Source organism: Macaca mulatta, chromosome 2 (genome assembly GCF_049350105.2).
Source record: "Macaca mulatta isolate MMU2019108-1 chromosome 2, T2T-MMU8v2.0, whole genome shotgun sequence".
NCBI classification, from domain to species: domain Eukaryota; kingdom Metazoa; phylum Chordata; class Mammalia; order Primates; family Cercopithecidae; genus Macaca; species Macaca mulatta.
In genome coordinates this window covers 182,074,520-182,088,376 of record NC_133407.1, presented here as the reverse complement: position 1 = coordinate 182,088,376, position 13,857 = coordinate 182,074,520, and the positions used below count along the sequence as shown (strand labels likewise).

Sequence of the window (13,857 nt, the reverse complement as noted above, 5' to 3'; positions counted from 1 at the left end):
ACAACTAAATGCAATGTGGGATCCTGGATTGGATCTGGCAACAGAAAAAGGACATTAGTGAAACCGAAGGAATCCAAATGATGTCTACAGTTTAAAGCAGAGGTCCCCAACCCCCAGGCCAAGGACAACACAGCAGGAGGTGAGCAGCATGGGAGCCTTAGGGCCTGAGCTCCAACTCCTGTCAGATCAGCAGTGGCATTAGATTCTCATAGGAGCACAAATACTATTGTAAACTGCACGTGCAAGGGACCTAGGCTGCATGCTCTTCTGAGAACCCAATGACTGAAGATTTGAGGTAAAACAGTTTCATCCCGAAACCATCCTCCCAACCCCTGTCCATGGGAAACTGACTTCCACGATACTGGTCCCTGGTGCCAAACAGGTTGGGGACCACCAGTTTAAGGTACTGTATGAATATAAATTTCTTGTTTTTTATAATCATACTATAGTTACATAAGATAATAACATTGAGAGAACCTGAGTGAATTGTACAGGAACTCTGCAAAATTTCTGTAACTTTTCTGTAAGTCTCAACTTCCTTGTAAACAAAAGTTTAAGAAACACTGTAGAACATCTAAAAATCAGAAAGAGAAATGGATTAATTCAGTATTAATTTCTAATGGCAGGATTTCAGATTAATTGCATGAATAATGCAACAGTCTAAAGCAGGATATTTCACTTCACTGGATATATTAAAAACAAAAATAGTAGTAGTTAATACAGAGGTATTTCAAAGTAGTATGATAGTATTCATCCTGGCAATATAAGATTTTTTTTTTTTTTTTGAGACAGAGTCTCGCTCTGTCACCCAGGTTGGAGTGCAATGGTGCAATCTCGGCTCACTGCAACCTCTGCCTCCCGGGTTCAAGCGATTCTCCTGCCTCAGCCTCCCAAGTAGCTGGGACTACAAGCACCCACCATCATGCCCAGCTATTTTTTTTTTTTTTTTTTTTTTGAGACAGAGTCTCGTTCTGTTGCCCAGGCTGAAGCGCAGTGGCACGATCTCAGCTCACTGCAAGCTCCGTCTCCCAGGTTCACACCATTCTCCTGCCTCAGCCTCCCGAGTAGCTGGGACTACAGGCATCCTCCACCACGCCCCATTAATTTTTTGTATTTTTAGTAGAGACAGGGTTTCACCATGTTAGCCAGGATGGTCTCGATCTCCTGACCTCGTGATCCGCCCGCCTCGGCCTCCCAAAGTGCTGGGAGTACAGGCGTGAGCCACCAAGCCCGGCCAATTTTTGTGTTTTTGTCGAGATGGGGTTTCACCATGTTGGCCAGGCTGGTCTTGAACTCCTGACCTCAAGTGATTCTACTGCCTCGGCATAAGATTTTTTTTAACCTTCTATTTACCCCACTTAAACTAAATCCAGAGTTTTAAATGGAGAAACCACACCAGGCAAATCTTAAGCCAAAAAAGAAAGAATATCTAAAGCCATACTTTCTATACGGTCTTCTAAGGTACTCTTGATTTCCTCTCATTGTCCTCCTTTATGAATTCTTCTTTGTTAAATGCTATAACTATGTAACGTGAAGATGTATCATATTAAAGTTCTCTGTGCATAACTTAGACTGCTTCATAGGAAAGGGTTTAATAAATTCTTATAATGTAAATCAGGATATTACTGCATTTAAAGAACAAAATTCTAGAAAAAAAAAATTACCTCTATATGCCAGGTATGGTGGCTTATGCTATAATCCCAACACTTTTGGAGGCCAAGGCAGGAGGATTGCTTGAGGCCAGGAATGTGAGACCAGCCTGGGCAACATAGCAAGATCCCTGTCCCTACATAAAAAAATTAAAACTAGCTGGTCATGGTGGCACATCCCTGTATTCCCAGCTACTTGGGAGGCTGAGGCAGGAGGATCACTAAAGCCCAGGAGTTCAAGGTTGCAGTGAGCTGTACTTGAGCCTGGGCAACAGAGCAAAACCCTGTCTCTTAAAAAAGAAAGAAAAGAAAAAGATTATCTTTCTTAAAAGGAATTAATTTTTTTGAACACTTCCTATGTAGGTAGAAACTTCATTTTGCTTGTTTTGCTACTCTTGGCATATGTAGAAGAAATAAATGAAAAAAAGAGGCTTAAAAGGACATATTCCCAATAGTAATGTTCAGCACATACCTTGAGTACGACTATTCTGCATCTATAGCATCACTAATGAATGAACATTAGGTACTCTAATAGATTAAGTCATCAGAGAAATGTTGTGCTATGTTTTAAATAAAATCTAAAATGAGCTCTGGAAAGTATATTGGTCATCCGGTCTGGAAAGCATACCAGTCAACAATTTAAACAAAGTTGGTAGAAGGGTTTCCTGGTTGATCTTCAGTTAATTAGAATACACCATTCTCCCAAAACACTGATTAAAGTTTTATACTATTTTCTTTAAAATGTTATTAAAAAGACAAACAGCAAAATACTTTCAGTATCAGTAACTCCAAAGATAATAGATTAAAAGCAAAACAAATGCATACCTCCGATAAATCAGAAGATGACTTTTTCCTTTTTCCTTCTGTGGTGATTTCTACAAAAACCAAAGACGTGGTAAAAATTATCGTTTAACATCTAAATGAGATAAACAGTTTGATAAAGGAGATTCTTTCACATTCATTCCTTGTTTTAAATTAACTTGTTAGATTTAAATTTACACTGATATATTTTACAGAAACTGAAGGGCTAAACATAAAAGTCAAAAAATAACTACATGTCAGAAGAATAGCAGATTCTCACACAATGTCTCCAGTAAAATATATATATATATATATATATACACACACACACAAAAAAAAAATAGAAAAGAAAGAGGAAAACTTGGCTCTAAGAACTAAACAAATTCCCTGGCCAAAGACCTCACACCTAGTAGTAGAACCATTTGATCAGAAAAATTCTTATAATGGGGGGAGGTAGAAGCAGGTGAAATTCTAGAAGTTAGAAGTTGAGAATATTCTATAAAAACACTTTCAGTTCTACTACATATCTAAGCATGCTGTGCAACTGGGAACAGTTTAACTGTCTTTTACTCACCAACATTTTTTTCAGACTTGCTGTGGATTTTTCTGAGTCCTAACTTCCAATCAGCAAATATTAATTCAATGTCTATTATGTGCCCTGACACTGTGCTAGGCAATGAGTACAGTGTAGTAGGCAAATTAGGCAAAAGTTCCAAACCTTCCTGGAACTTATAGTCTATTGGAATATATCACAGATTTTACTAAAAACATAAATGGCAGATATATATATATATATATACATATATATATATATATATATAGTCACCTGCTTGTGACAAATGCATGACTGCAATTCCATAGGAAAGGGATGATTTTCAAAATAAATGATGCTGAGGCAATTTGATAACCAAATGGGGGAATAACACCCTTGACTACCTCACACCATACACAAAATTAATTTGAAATGAATCATAGATTTCAATGTCAAAGATAAAAACAAAGCATCTAGATTTAAATAGGAGAATATCTTCATCACCTTTGGGTAGGCAAAGATTTTTCAGAGAGGGCACAAGTAGTACTAACCACAAATGAAAACATTAACAAACTGTACTTCATTAAAATTAAGAACTTCTGATCCTACTGTAGCTCATGAGCATGATGCCTGGGTGTTCACACGCATCTGTGAGATGTGGTACCTTGAACCTTGTTACCATGTCAGCACATCACCCATCTGACATGAAAGAAAAATAAAGAACCACACTGGATTAGCGGGGTTTTTGTGTTTTGTTTTGTTTTTGAGACTGAGTTTTGCTCTTATTGCCCAGCCTGGAGTGCAATGGTGCAAATCTTGGCACACCGTAACCTTTGCCTCCCGGGTTCAAGAGATTCTTCTGCCTCAGCCTCCCGAGTAGCTGGGATTACAGGTATGTGCCACTACGCCAGGCTAATTTTGTATTTTTAGTAGAGGCAGGGTTTCTCCATGTTGGTCAGGCTGCTCTCTCAACCTCAGGAGATCCGCCCACCTCGGCCTCCCAAAGTGCTGGGATTACAGTGAGCCAAGGCGCCTGGCCTGGATTCGCTTTGAGAAAGAAAAAAGGAAAAAAAGAAAAGGTCAGACACAGAGGCTCATGCCTGTAATCCCAACACTTTGGAAGGCCAAGGCATGGGGATCACTTGAGCCCAGGAGTTCGAGACCAGTCTGGGCAACACAGTGGGATCCCATCACTACAAAAATGTTAAAAAATTAGCTGGACATGATAGCACATGCCGGTAGTCCCAGCTACTCAAGAGGTTGAGATGGAAAGATCACTAAAGCCTGGAAAGTTACAACTGCAGTGAGCCATGACTGCAACACTGCACTCCAGCCTGGGTGACAGAGTGAGACCCTGTCTCAGATTTAAAAAAAAAAAAAAAAAAGAACTTCTGTTCATCAAAAATCATCAAGAGTGAAAAGGCATGTCAAGATTAAAAGAAAAATACTTATAATACATGCATTTGTCAAAGAATTCATAACCAGAATATATAAAGAACTCCTAAAGCAAAAACAAGATAATCCTATCTTCAAAACGGACAAAAGTCTGAATAGGCACTTCACAAAAAATAATATCCAAATGGCCAATAAACATATAAACGGGTGCTCAATTTCATAATCATTAGGGAAACGCAAAATTAAAATGGCAATGAAAACCATTAAACAGCCTTTAGAGTGGGTAAAAGTAAAAAGATTGACACCACCAAGTATCAGTGAGAGAGTGGAACTCATATGCTCTTGCTAAGAGTAGTGCTTCACCAGCATCTACTGAAGTTAGACACCTGCCTATGCAATATCCAACAATTACACTTTTAGATAAATAACCAACAGAAATAAGAATATTCAGGTATTTTTGTTCTTACTATCCAAAAACTGGAAACAATCCAAATATCCAAGTATGGATAAACATATTCATGTAATGGAAAACTATACAGCACTAAAAGATAATGAATTACTGCTATGCACAATATGGATATATCACTCAGGCAAGCTTAAAGGAAACCAGATGCAGAAGAGTGTATGATTCTATTTCTCTGAAATTCAAGGAGAGTTAAAATAAACCTATGGTAACACTAGTTAAAACAGTGACGGGGGCCAGGCATGGTCGCACATGCCTATAATCCCAGCACTTTGGGAGGCTGAGGTGGGTAGATCGCTTGAGCTCAGGAGTTTGAGACCAACCTGGGCAAAATGGTGAAACCCCTTCTGTATAAAAAAGTGTGGTGGTGTGCACCTGTACTCCCAGCTACTCAGTAGGCTGAGGTGGGAAGATCACTTGAACCAGGAAGTTGAGGCTGCAGTGAGCTATGATGGCACCACTGCACTCCAGCCTGGGCAACAGAGCAAGACACTGTCTCAAATTTAAAAAAAAAAAAAAAAAAAAAAGCCATTGAACTATATACTAAAGATATGTGTACTATATGGTACTTAAAATCAGAAATAATAACTAATGAAATATAGACTACCAAAAAATCTATATTGCTGAAATGATTTATTCTAAGTTCATAATACACAGCATTAGTTTCACTATATGAACCATGTAATGTTTTCCTGATCTAAAAAATTATTTTCGGGCCAGGTGCAGTGGCTTATGCCTGTAATCCCAGCACTAATGGGAGGCCAAGGTGGTTGGGTCACTTGAGGTCAGGAGTTCGAGACCAGCCTGGTCAACATGGGGAAACCCATCTCTACTAAAAATACAAAAAAAAAACTAGTTGGATATAGTGGCAGGCACCTATAATCCCAGCTACTCAGGAAGCTGAGGCAGGAAAATCGCTCAAACCCAGGAGGCAGAGGTTGCAGTGAGCCAAGATCATGCCACTGCACTCCATCCTAGGCAACAAGAGCAAAACTCCATCTCAAAAATATATATATTTTTTTTCACCTCTATATTTAAGCATTTGACAACTTCAAATTTCAATAAACTAGTACTCAAGTTGACTACCAAAAATAAAGAATTTTTTAAATAAGTGATAAAGTCTTTATCCTGTAGAAATTCATTTTGTAGTCATTTTTAAATTTAACAAAACACATATCTATAAATACACAATGGAATACTATTCAGGAATGAAAAAGGAATGAACTCATGTCTTTTACAGTAACACAGAACTGGAAACCTTCATCTTCAGTGAAACAACTCAGATTAGAAGCTCACATCTATATTCCCAACACTTTGGGAGGCCAAGGCAGGGTGACTGCTCGAGCCCAGGAGTTTGAGATCAGCCTGCACCACATGGTAAGACCCTGTCTCTACAAATATTTATTTGAATTAGCTGGGTACAGTGACACCACCTGTGGTCTCAGCTGCTTGGGAGGCTGAGGTGGGAGAATCGCTTGAGCCCAGGAGGCTGAGGCTGCAATGGGCCATATTTGCACCACTACACTCCAGTCTGGACAACAGAGCGAAACCATTTCAAAAAGAAAAAGAAAAAAGAAAAAAAAGAAGAACTCAGAAAGTCAAATACCACATATTCTCACTATAATACGTAGGGGCTAAATAATGTGTGTACCCGTGGATACAGAGTGTGGAATAACAGTCACTGGAGACTTGGAAGGCTGGGAGTAGTACAGTGAGGGATGAGAAATTACTTAATGGGTACACTATTCAGCTGATGATTGCACTAAAAGCCCAGATTTCACCACCACACAATATACCCACCTAACAAAGCTGTACTTGTACCCCTTAAATTTATACAAAATAAAAGAATATATCATTTTTTAAAGGAATATCAGTTCCTTAAATTTGAATTTACAAATTTATATCCCCAAAATATCTCATTGGGTTAAAAGTGCTTCCATCCTGTTTTTTTCCGCTATTTCCTTTCATTAATGCTATTATGAATTCCCAAATGTTTATGTTTTTTTTCCTTGGCCAACTTTGTCTAATAAAAAAATTTACAGTTTTTTTATAACTGACTTGGTCCATCTTATACCAGGTTAGCTCTGGAGTGTTTAAATAAGCATATGATGTGCCTCGACTTGAGACTGTATGGTATAGTTATCATGCTTAAGAGTATATATTTTAAAGCTAGACAACCCAAATTTGTATCTTGGCTTACTAGTTGTGACTTCTTTGAGTCGCAGTTTCTCATCTGTAAAACGGGAGAGAATATATGCCTTTTTAATTGTTAAGATTAAAGTATGATAGTCTATATTAAGGCATTTAGCATTACGTCTAACATACAGTTGGTACAAAAGAAATGGTAACTATAACATTTTATAGTCAAGTATCTCCCTTTAGGAGACTGCAGTATTTTAGCATTAGCATATAGGAAAATCTCTCCAATTACTCTCATTCTAAATATACGAGTCAAAAAATTAAAAGCATAACTTTTCCCATTCAGTCACTTATTTATTCTTTTTTTTTTTTTTTTTTTTTTTTTTGAGATGGAGTCTTGCTCTGTCACCCAGGCTGGAGTGCAGTGGCATGATCTCAGCTCACTGCAACCTCTGCCTCCCAGGTTCAAGTGATTCTCCCGACTACCTGGGACTACAGGAAGGACATGCCTGGCTAATTTTTTATATGTTTAGTAGAGAGAGGGATTCACCATATTGGCCAGGCTGGTCTCCAACACCTGAGCTCAAGGGATCTGCCCACCTTGGACTCCCAAAGTGCTGGGATTACAGGCATGGGCCACCGCACCCAGCCTATTTATTTGACATAATAGTAATTATCATTGCCTGGCATTATGCTAAGTGTGTAAACAAATTATTTTCCTTAATCCTGACATCATGAAATCAATAATGTATTATCTCCATCTGATAGATTAAGAAATTAAGGTTTGAGGGATCCAAATAACTTGCCCAATGTTACCACAGTGATCCATCACTGGTCATACTCCAGAGATGATACTCTAAACCAGTACACTCTAGGCATACTGGATGCTATGGGGAAATAAAATTAATGACAGTCCCTGTCACAGTGTTAATAGTATAGCAGTAGACATTAGACAACTCAGCAAGCTAGAATATATGATGGAATCTGATAAACATCATATAAGAGGCATAAAGACCCACAGAAGTGCAGAAACAGGTATAAATTTAAGTTTGAGTTAAGAAAATGGTTCTTGGAAAGGCACAACTGAACTGAGCTTGGGCCAGGCATGGTGGCTCATGCCTATAATCCCAGCACTTTGGGAGGTCAAGGTGGGAGGATCGCTTGAGGCGAAGAGTTCAAGACCAGCCCGGGTAACACAGTGAGACCCCATCTCTACAAAAACTAAGTTTTGTTTTTTTTTTTTAAATAGCCAGGCGTGATAGTGTGTGCCTACAGTCCTAGCTACTCGGCAGGCTGAGGTAGGAGGATAACTTGAGCCCAGGAGTTCAAGGCTGCAGGGAGCTATGATCATGCCACTGTACTCAAGCCTAGGCAACAGAGCAAGATCCCATTTCAAAAAAAAAAGAACTGGGCTTTGAAGAATAAAGTTTAGACAGGCAGAAATGGGTGGAGCCAGGAACAACCCAAGGGTGATTTACGAATACAAGCACACACAAACTAGGATGAAGCAGCCCACATCAGCCAGATTCATAAACTACTGAAAACCCAAATGAAAGTTATTCATCAGGAAGGCATTATAACAGAATTCTAGTCTGGATCTTTGGAGCTACTCAATCTTATTCATAACCCATTCTCTGTGTTACCATGCCCCCTTAATTTACTTTTCAATCCTCTGCCTTCCATCATCAGGCCTAGGAATCACCACCAAGATGTCAATCTCTATAGCCTATCACCTTCTTATTATCACACCTCATATAATTCAATTCTACCCCCTCATCTACATCTTCTCCAACTCTTCCCCAGTTTACTAAATTCTTTTCCAAAGTCAATACAGTTTCCTTAAATTTTGAATATTTTCTTTGAACTTCTCCTCCACCTTAGGTTAACTAAATCCTAGCTTTTTATTAGCTATATTACTTTGTTAAAACTCTCCTACTTATAAAACAGAAGTAGAGATTAACAATCTCTATTGTTTCCTGTAGGGGGGAGACAAAAAAAAAATTTTCTTCCCCACCACCACCATCTCCCATTAATATTCTAACTTTATTGCAATAATTCCTCCTTTAAAATTGACATAAATTGGAGACATTCCCGGCTGGGCACAGTGGCTCACACCTGTAATCCCAGCACTTCGGGAGGCCAAGGCGGGTGGATCACGATGTCAAGAGATTGAGACCATCCTGGCCAACATGGTGAAACCCCGTCTTTACTAAAAATACAAAAATTACCTGGCCATGGTGGCATGCACCTGTAGTCCCAGCACCTGTAGTCCCAGCTACTCAGGAGGCTGAGGCAGGAGAATCGCTTGAACCCAGGGGGCAGAAGTTACAGTGAGCTGAGATCACGTCACTGCACTCCAGCCTGGAGACTCCATCTCAAAAATAAAAACATTGATATATTCCCTTGCCCATATTTATGACTGCCATCTACTGACCCAAGATCCTCTCCATGTCTAGAATACTGATTCTTGGTTCATAGTTTAAGTATGATCAAAATTCACCATCATTCTGAAGCACTAAAACATCCATTAACCAACTCACTCAAAACAATGGAATCATCTTCATTTAATGGTACAAACTTCTAAATATCTCCATTTCAGCAATATGCATTCAAGAATGCCTTTAAGGAAAACTCTCAAGTTCTCAAATGCAAGCCTTTCATTCTATATACCGTCTTCCTCACTCCCACTAAATCCACTCTTTGCCCTTACATCTTGCCACACCCTTTAATTCTAAGTAAAATTAAACTCATTTTTTTTTGCAAACTCTTGCTTCTGTACTGCTTGGCACTACTAAGTCACAAAGTATTTGGAGCTCCAACTACTATAAAACTCACACTTGTTTTAACTAAGACTGCAAGAGTACTTAATATGTATTCATCCCTAATTGACCTGTCTTGCATTCCCAGTACCATTTAAAAGCCCCTTTCTCTAAAGATTACCTTACTATTTCATTTAGAAGCCATAACTGCAGTATCTTTAGTCCCAAGATATGTCTATATCTTTATCCATCTTTTCTCCTTTCCCTATGTCTCATCAAACTGTTCTTTGACGCCATCCATCTCTCCCATTTCTTCCAGGACCTCACTCCATTATCTCCTACCTGATATACATTCAATCTTTCCCTCTCTACCCCTTTCCTGCTCCCTACCAACCTGATTTAAGTCTCTCACAATCTTAAGAAAAAACAAGCCTTTCTACCTAATTTCCTACTCAAGCTTGTTCTAGAAATCTTTCCTTCCCATCTCATTTTCTCAGCTTACTTTTGCTGCCCCATTTCCTCACCGCCATCATTCGTCTAGCCTTTTGAAATTTGACTTTTGTCTACTAGTCTACTAACCACTCTTACCATCAGTAAAAGTGGCCTCCTAATTGCCAAATCCAGCACCCTCATGCTACTTTTAACTCTCTGAAATGCTAACATTTCTTTTTTACTCTCCTCCCTATCTTCCCAAACCTGTCACATTCCTAATCTACCTAACTGGTTAGTAGTATCTCTTCCTACCTACTTTGAAATTAGTTGTATGTGATTTAAGACCTTCCTTACTCTATATTATTTTTGTGGGCAATTCCATTCATTCCAATGACTTCAACTAAGATCTCTGCAAATAATGCAGCTTTATCATAACTAATTGTAAGTTCTCATCCTGAGCTTCAATTATCATTCATTACACTTTCAATGCAAAGTAAACATCACCTGAACCTACTGAAAGATTTAAGACAGTTATACCATCAGGGACACTAGTAGCAGTAAATGAAGTTAAAACTATAGATCTTATAATTAGAGACCACATTTTGAATCTTGTTTCTTAGTAGCTATTACTAATCTTTATCCTGCCCCTAAATTCCAGTTCTCTCATCTGTAAATGAAAAACAATTACTTTATAAGGCTTTTGAAAATACTGAAGTTTCCAAAGTTCTTAGCACAGTGTCTAGTGCCTAAGTACTTAAAGAACATATGTATCCTTAACTGCAAATGAGAGTGACACAGGTCTCCAAGAATGTTGCCTGAAGCAATCAGTTGAAAGTTGGTTCAAATTTACTTGACATTTCCTATCTTGATTCAAAAAATTCATTTGAAAATTGCAGTCTATGATTCTAATTTATCTGTGCTATATTTTTGTTAACACTTTTAATAGTCATTCTCCCTTACTCCCACACACTTTATCATTCAACTTCAGTGAACCTGTCTCTGATGCCAGCCATCTTCTAATGTGTATCACCATGTAATATACTGCTTTTAATGTTATAGTTATCAGTTATGTGAGTCACAAATACATGTGTTTAGCCTAAACCAGCTGGAATTGGGTTTCTGCTACTTGCAACTGAAAAAGTTTTGAGCAGTACATTGTGAACATTTTACAGTTCTTCCTTGTTTAGGAGATAGTTTAGGGCAGCCTAATGTCGTCTCACAGACAAAACTTTCAAATTTTGTGTTTTATTTTATCTTTCTACTGCTACCCATCCTCCTTCTACCTCTTCTTCCTGTTTTATTAATCAAACTCTTCTGTGTATTTAGGAAACTTTGATGACTATAAATGTCACGTCATGGCCGGGTACGGTGGCTCACGCCTGTAATTCCAGCACTTTGGGAGGCTGAGGCGGGTGGATCACCTGAGGTCAGGAGTTCGAGACCAGCCTGGCCAACATGGTGAAACCCCATCTCTACTAAAAGTATAAAAATTAACCAGGCATAGTGACGGGTACCTGTAATCCCAGCTACTAGGGAGGCTGAGGCAGGAGAATCGCTTGAACCCCAGAGGCGGAGGTTGTAGTGAGCCAAGACTGCGCCACTGAGCTCCAGCCTGGTCAACAGAGTGAGACTCCGGTCTCAAAAAAAAAAAAAAAAAAAAAAAGTCACTTCATTTGGGTTCCAATTAGCAACAATTTATAATGAAATGGCAACTGCATGCATACAACCATTACACGGAATCTTTCAACCAGCTGATCGTGTTTTATTTCTGAGAATTTATATCAGGAAATTAAATATACACTATTAAGAAAAGCGGAAGCATACTTAAAAATTAATTTGTGCACATCTTAAAATTAGTGGCATACTGGAGAACGGCTAGGTAACATTAGATTTGGGTATGGATTTTATTATACTTATTTTTCAGAAAGGACAGCTCCAAAAGAGAGATCATGAGAAAAAGAAAACGCTCTCCAGACATATAACTAACATAAATATCAATGTCTTTTAAGGATAAACAGCTTTATTATCAAAATCCACTTCCCACAACTACTTACATCAAGTTACTGTGACAAATAAATAAATCTAAGTGTAATCAGGTAAAGGGGAATGTGACTTGTTGAAGTACAAGGCAAATATCTTACCTTCCCTCCCCAAAAATGTATTAAACCTAGATGAAATGCATTTATTTTTAAAAAGCTGTGCATCTCAAAGGAAGATAGGATTATACCTAGAGTTCTGTGTTAGGAAGCACGCAAATGACGCCAGCTAAGCGCTGTGCATTTTCCTAATGTGTCCATTTTACTTAGAGGTTTGGTGCGGGGTGGAGACTATTAAACATCAGTTGAAGGCATATACCTACATGTATGTATAAATATACACATATATCATTTATACATGTGCTTTCAAAGGAGAAAACTACTATCTCCAGAATACACACCAAAATCGCTAACACTGGTTGCATATGAAAAGGGATTTCAGGTTTTCAACTGCTTCAAGTAGTGTCCCCAGAGATCCATAATCACTCTCCTTTGCAATTAAGGCTGAAAGAAGTTTGAGATGCACTGCCACAGGGCACTCCTAAATAAATTTGGAATTGTCAACAATGTTTCTGCAGAAATCAACGGTACCATAAGAAACAGAAAAATGAAATGAAATTGATTCATTGGGCGTTCGTTTGTGGACTGTAAGCATGTGAGTCCTCGTCCTCTCCTCCTACCACCCGTAGGACTTAACACAAGGACTTGAGGACCCCTTAATGGATGAAATGTTTGACAAAAACTTCTCGACTGGGAGGAACTCTACCTCACGTCTTTATAACTCCACCTTCTTGTTTCCAAGACGTTGTACACAAAACTGAAGATAGTCATTTAAAACAAAATAATTTCCAAAACAAAAATATGCTGAAAATAAAAACACAACGAAAGCACGGCTTCATATCCTTTGTTTGATTTTCCAATCACTTTTGGAAGACGCAGGGGAGGCTGGAAAAGAAAAAGGCTATTAGGCGGGCCTGTTCAGCAGAACAAGACCCAGCGAGGCATTGTATCAAAGAAAAGGAGTCTCCGTTCGCAAGCCCCACCTTTCCTCCCCAGCAGCAGCTACCTGCTGAGGGAAAGAGGAGGGAGAGGGGAAGGGACGCAAAGTCGAGAAGCAAAGGAAGAGAGGAAAGTGGGGTCAGGCGCTGAGACACCGAAATGAAATTGGAACATTGGTGGAATTACGAGGAAGGCGTGGCAGAGAGTGGCAAGCCAACCGGGAAGATCCATGGTCCGATGAGACGCAAGGAGAGTGTTCGCGGGAGGAGGGAAAAAATAAAAGGGGTTTTGAGGTGAAGAGCGCCCGAGGCTTCGATGACAGCTCGGACCCGGTCTTCGACTCGAGGGGCGGGGACGACCCGGGAGCCTTCCATTGTGCGCGCCCCCTCCTCTCCCCGCCCCCGCCCTCGCCCTCGCGGCTTCGGGCCGCAACCCCAGCTGCCGCCAGCGCCTCCCGTCTGCCCCGGGTAGGAGACAATATGCTTAACCCTCCTCCGACCCTTTCTCACCGGATGAAGATGGCCGTCGCCCGAGCTTTCTCTTGTCCATCTTCTCCCGCTGCTGAAATTTCAGTTGCAGGCGCTGTCACCTCAGGACCCCTCCGGCTTGGGAGAGGGAGGGGGAGGGGAAAGAAAAAAAAAAAAAGCCAGCA

General features: G+C 39.5%; 1 protein-coding gene and 1 non-coding gene across 9 annotated transcripts in view; one reads left to right on the top strand and one right to left on the bottom strand.

Annotated features, from left to right (window-relative positions):
* SENP7 (SUMO specific peptidase 7) overlaps positions 1–13,820 on the bottom strand; it is a 204,277-nt gene extending 190,457 nt beyond the window's left edge. For 7 of the 8 annotated variants that reach the window (XM_015129622.3, XM_015129631.3, XM_015129634.3 and 4 more), the window contains exons 1-2: positions 13,715–13,820; positions 2,475–2,524 (exon numbers count right to left, since the gene is read on the bottom strand). In XM_015129622.3, coding sequence (XP_014985108.2) covers positions 2,475–2,524; positions 13,715–13,754 — 90 coding nt within the window. In that variant the 5' untranslated portion in view covers positions 13,755–13,820. Of the gene's footprint in view, positions 1–477; positions 575–2,474; positions 2,525–13,714 lie in introns of all 8 variants that reach the window. The other variant, XM_028844663.2, reaches the window with a different exon arrangement.
* On the top strand, positions 3,585–3,687 carry LOC114676626 (small nucleolar RNA U13). Its single transcript, XR_003727675.2, has one exon. It is a non-coding gene; the product is annotated as a small nucleolar RNA U13 (small nucleolar RNA).
* Positions 13,821–13,857: the final 37 nt, after the last annotated feature.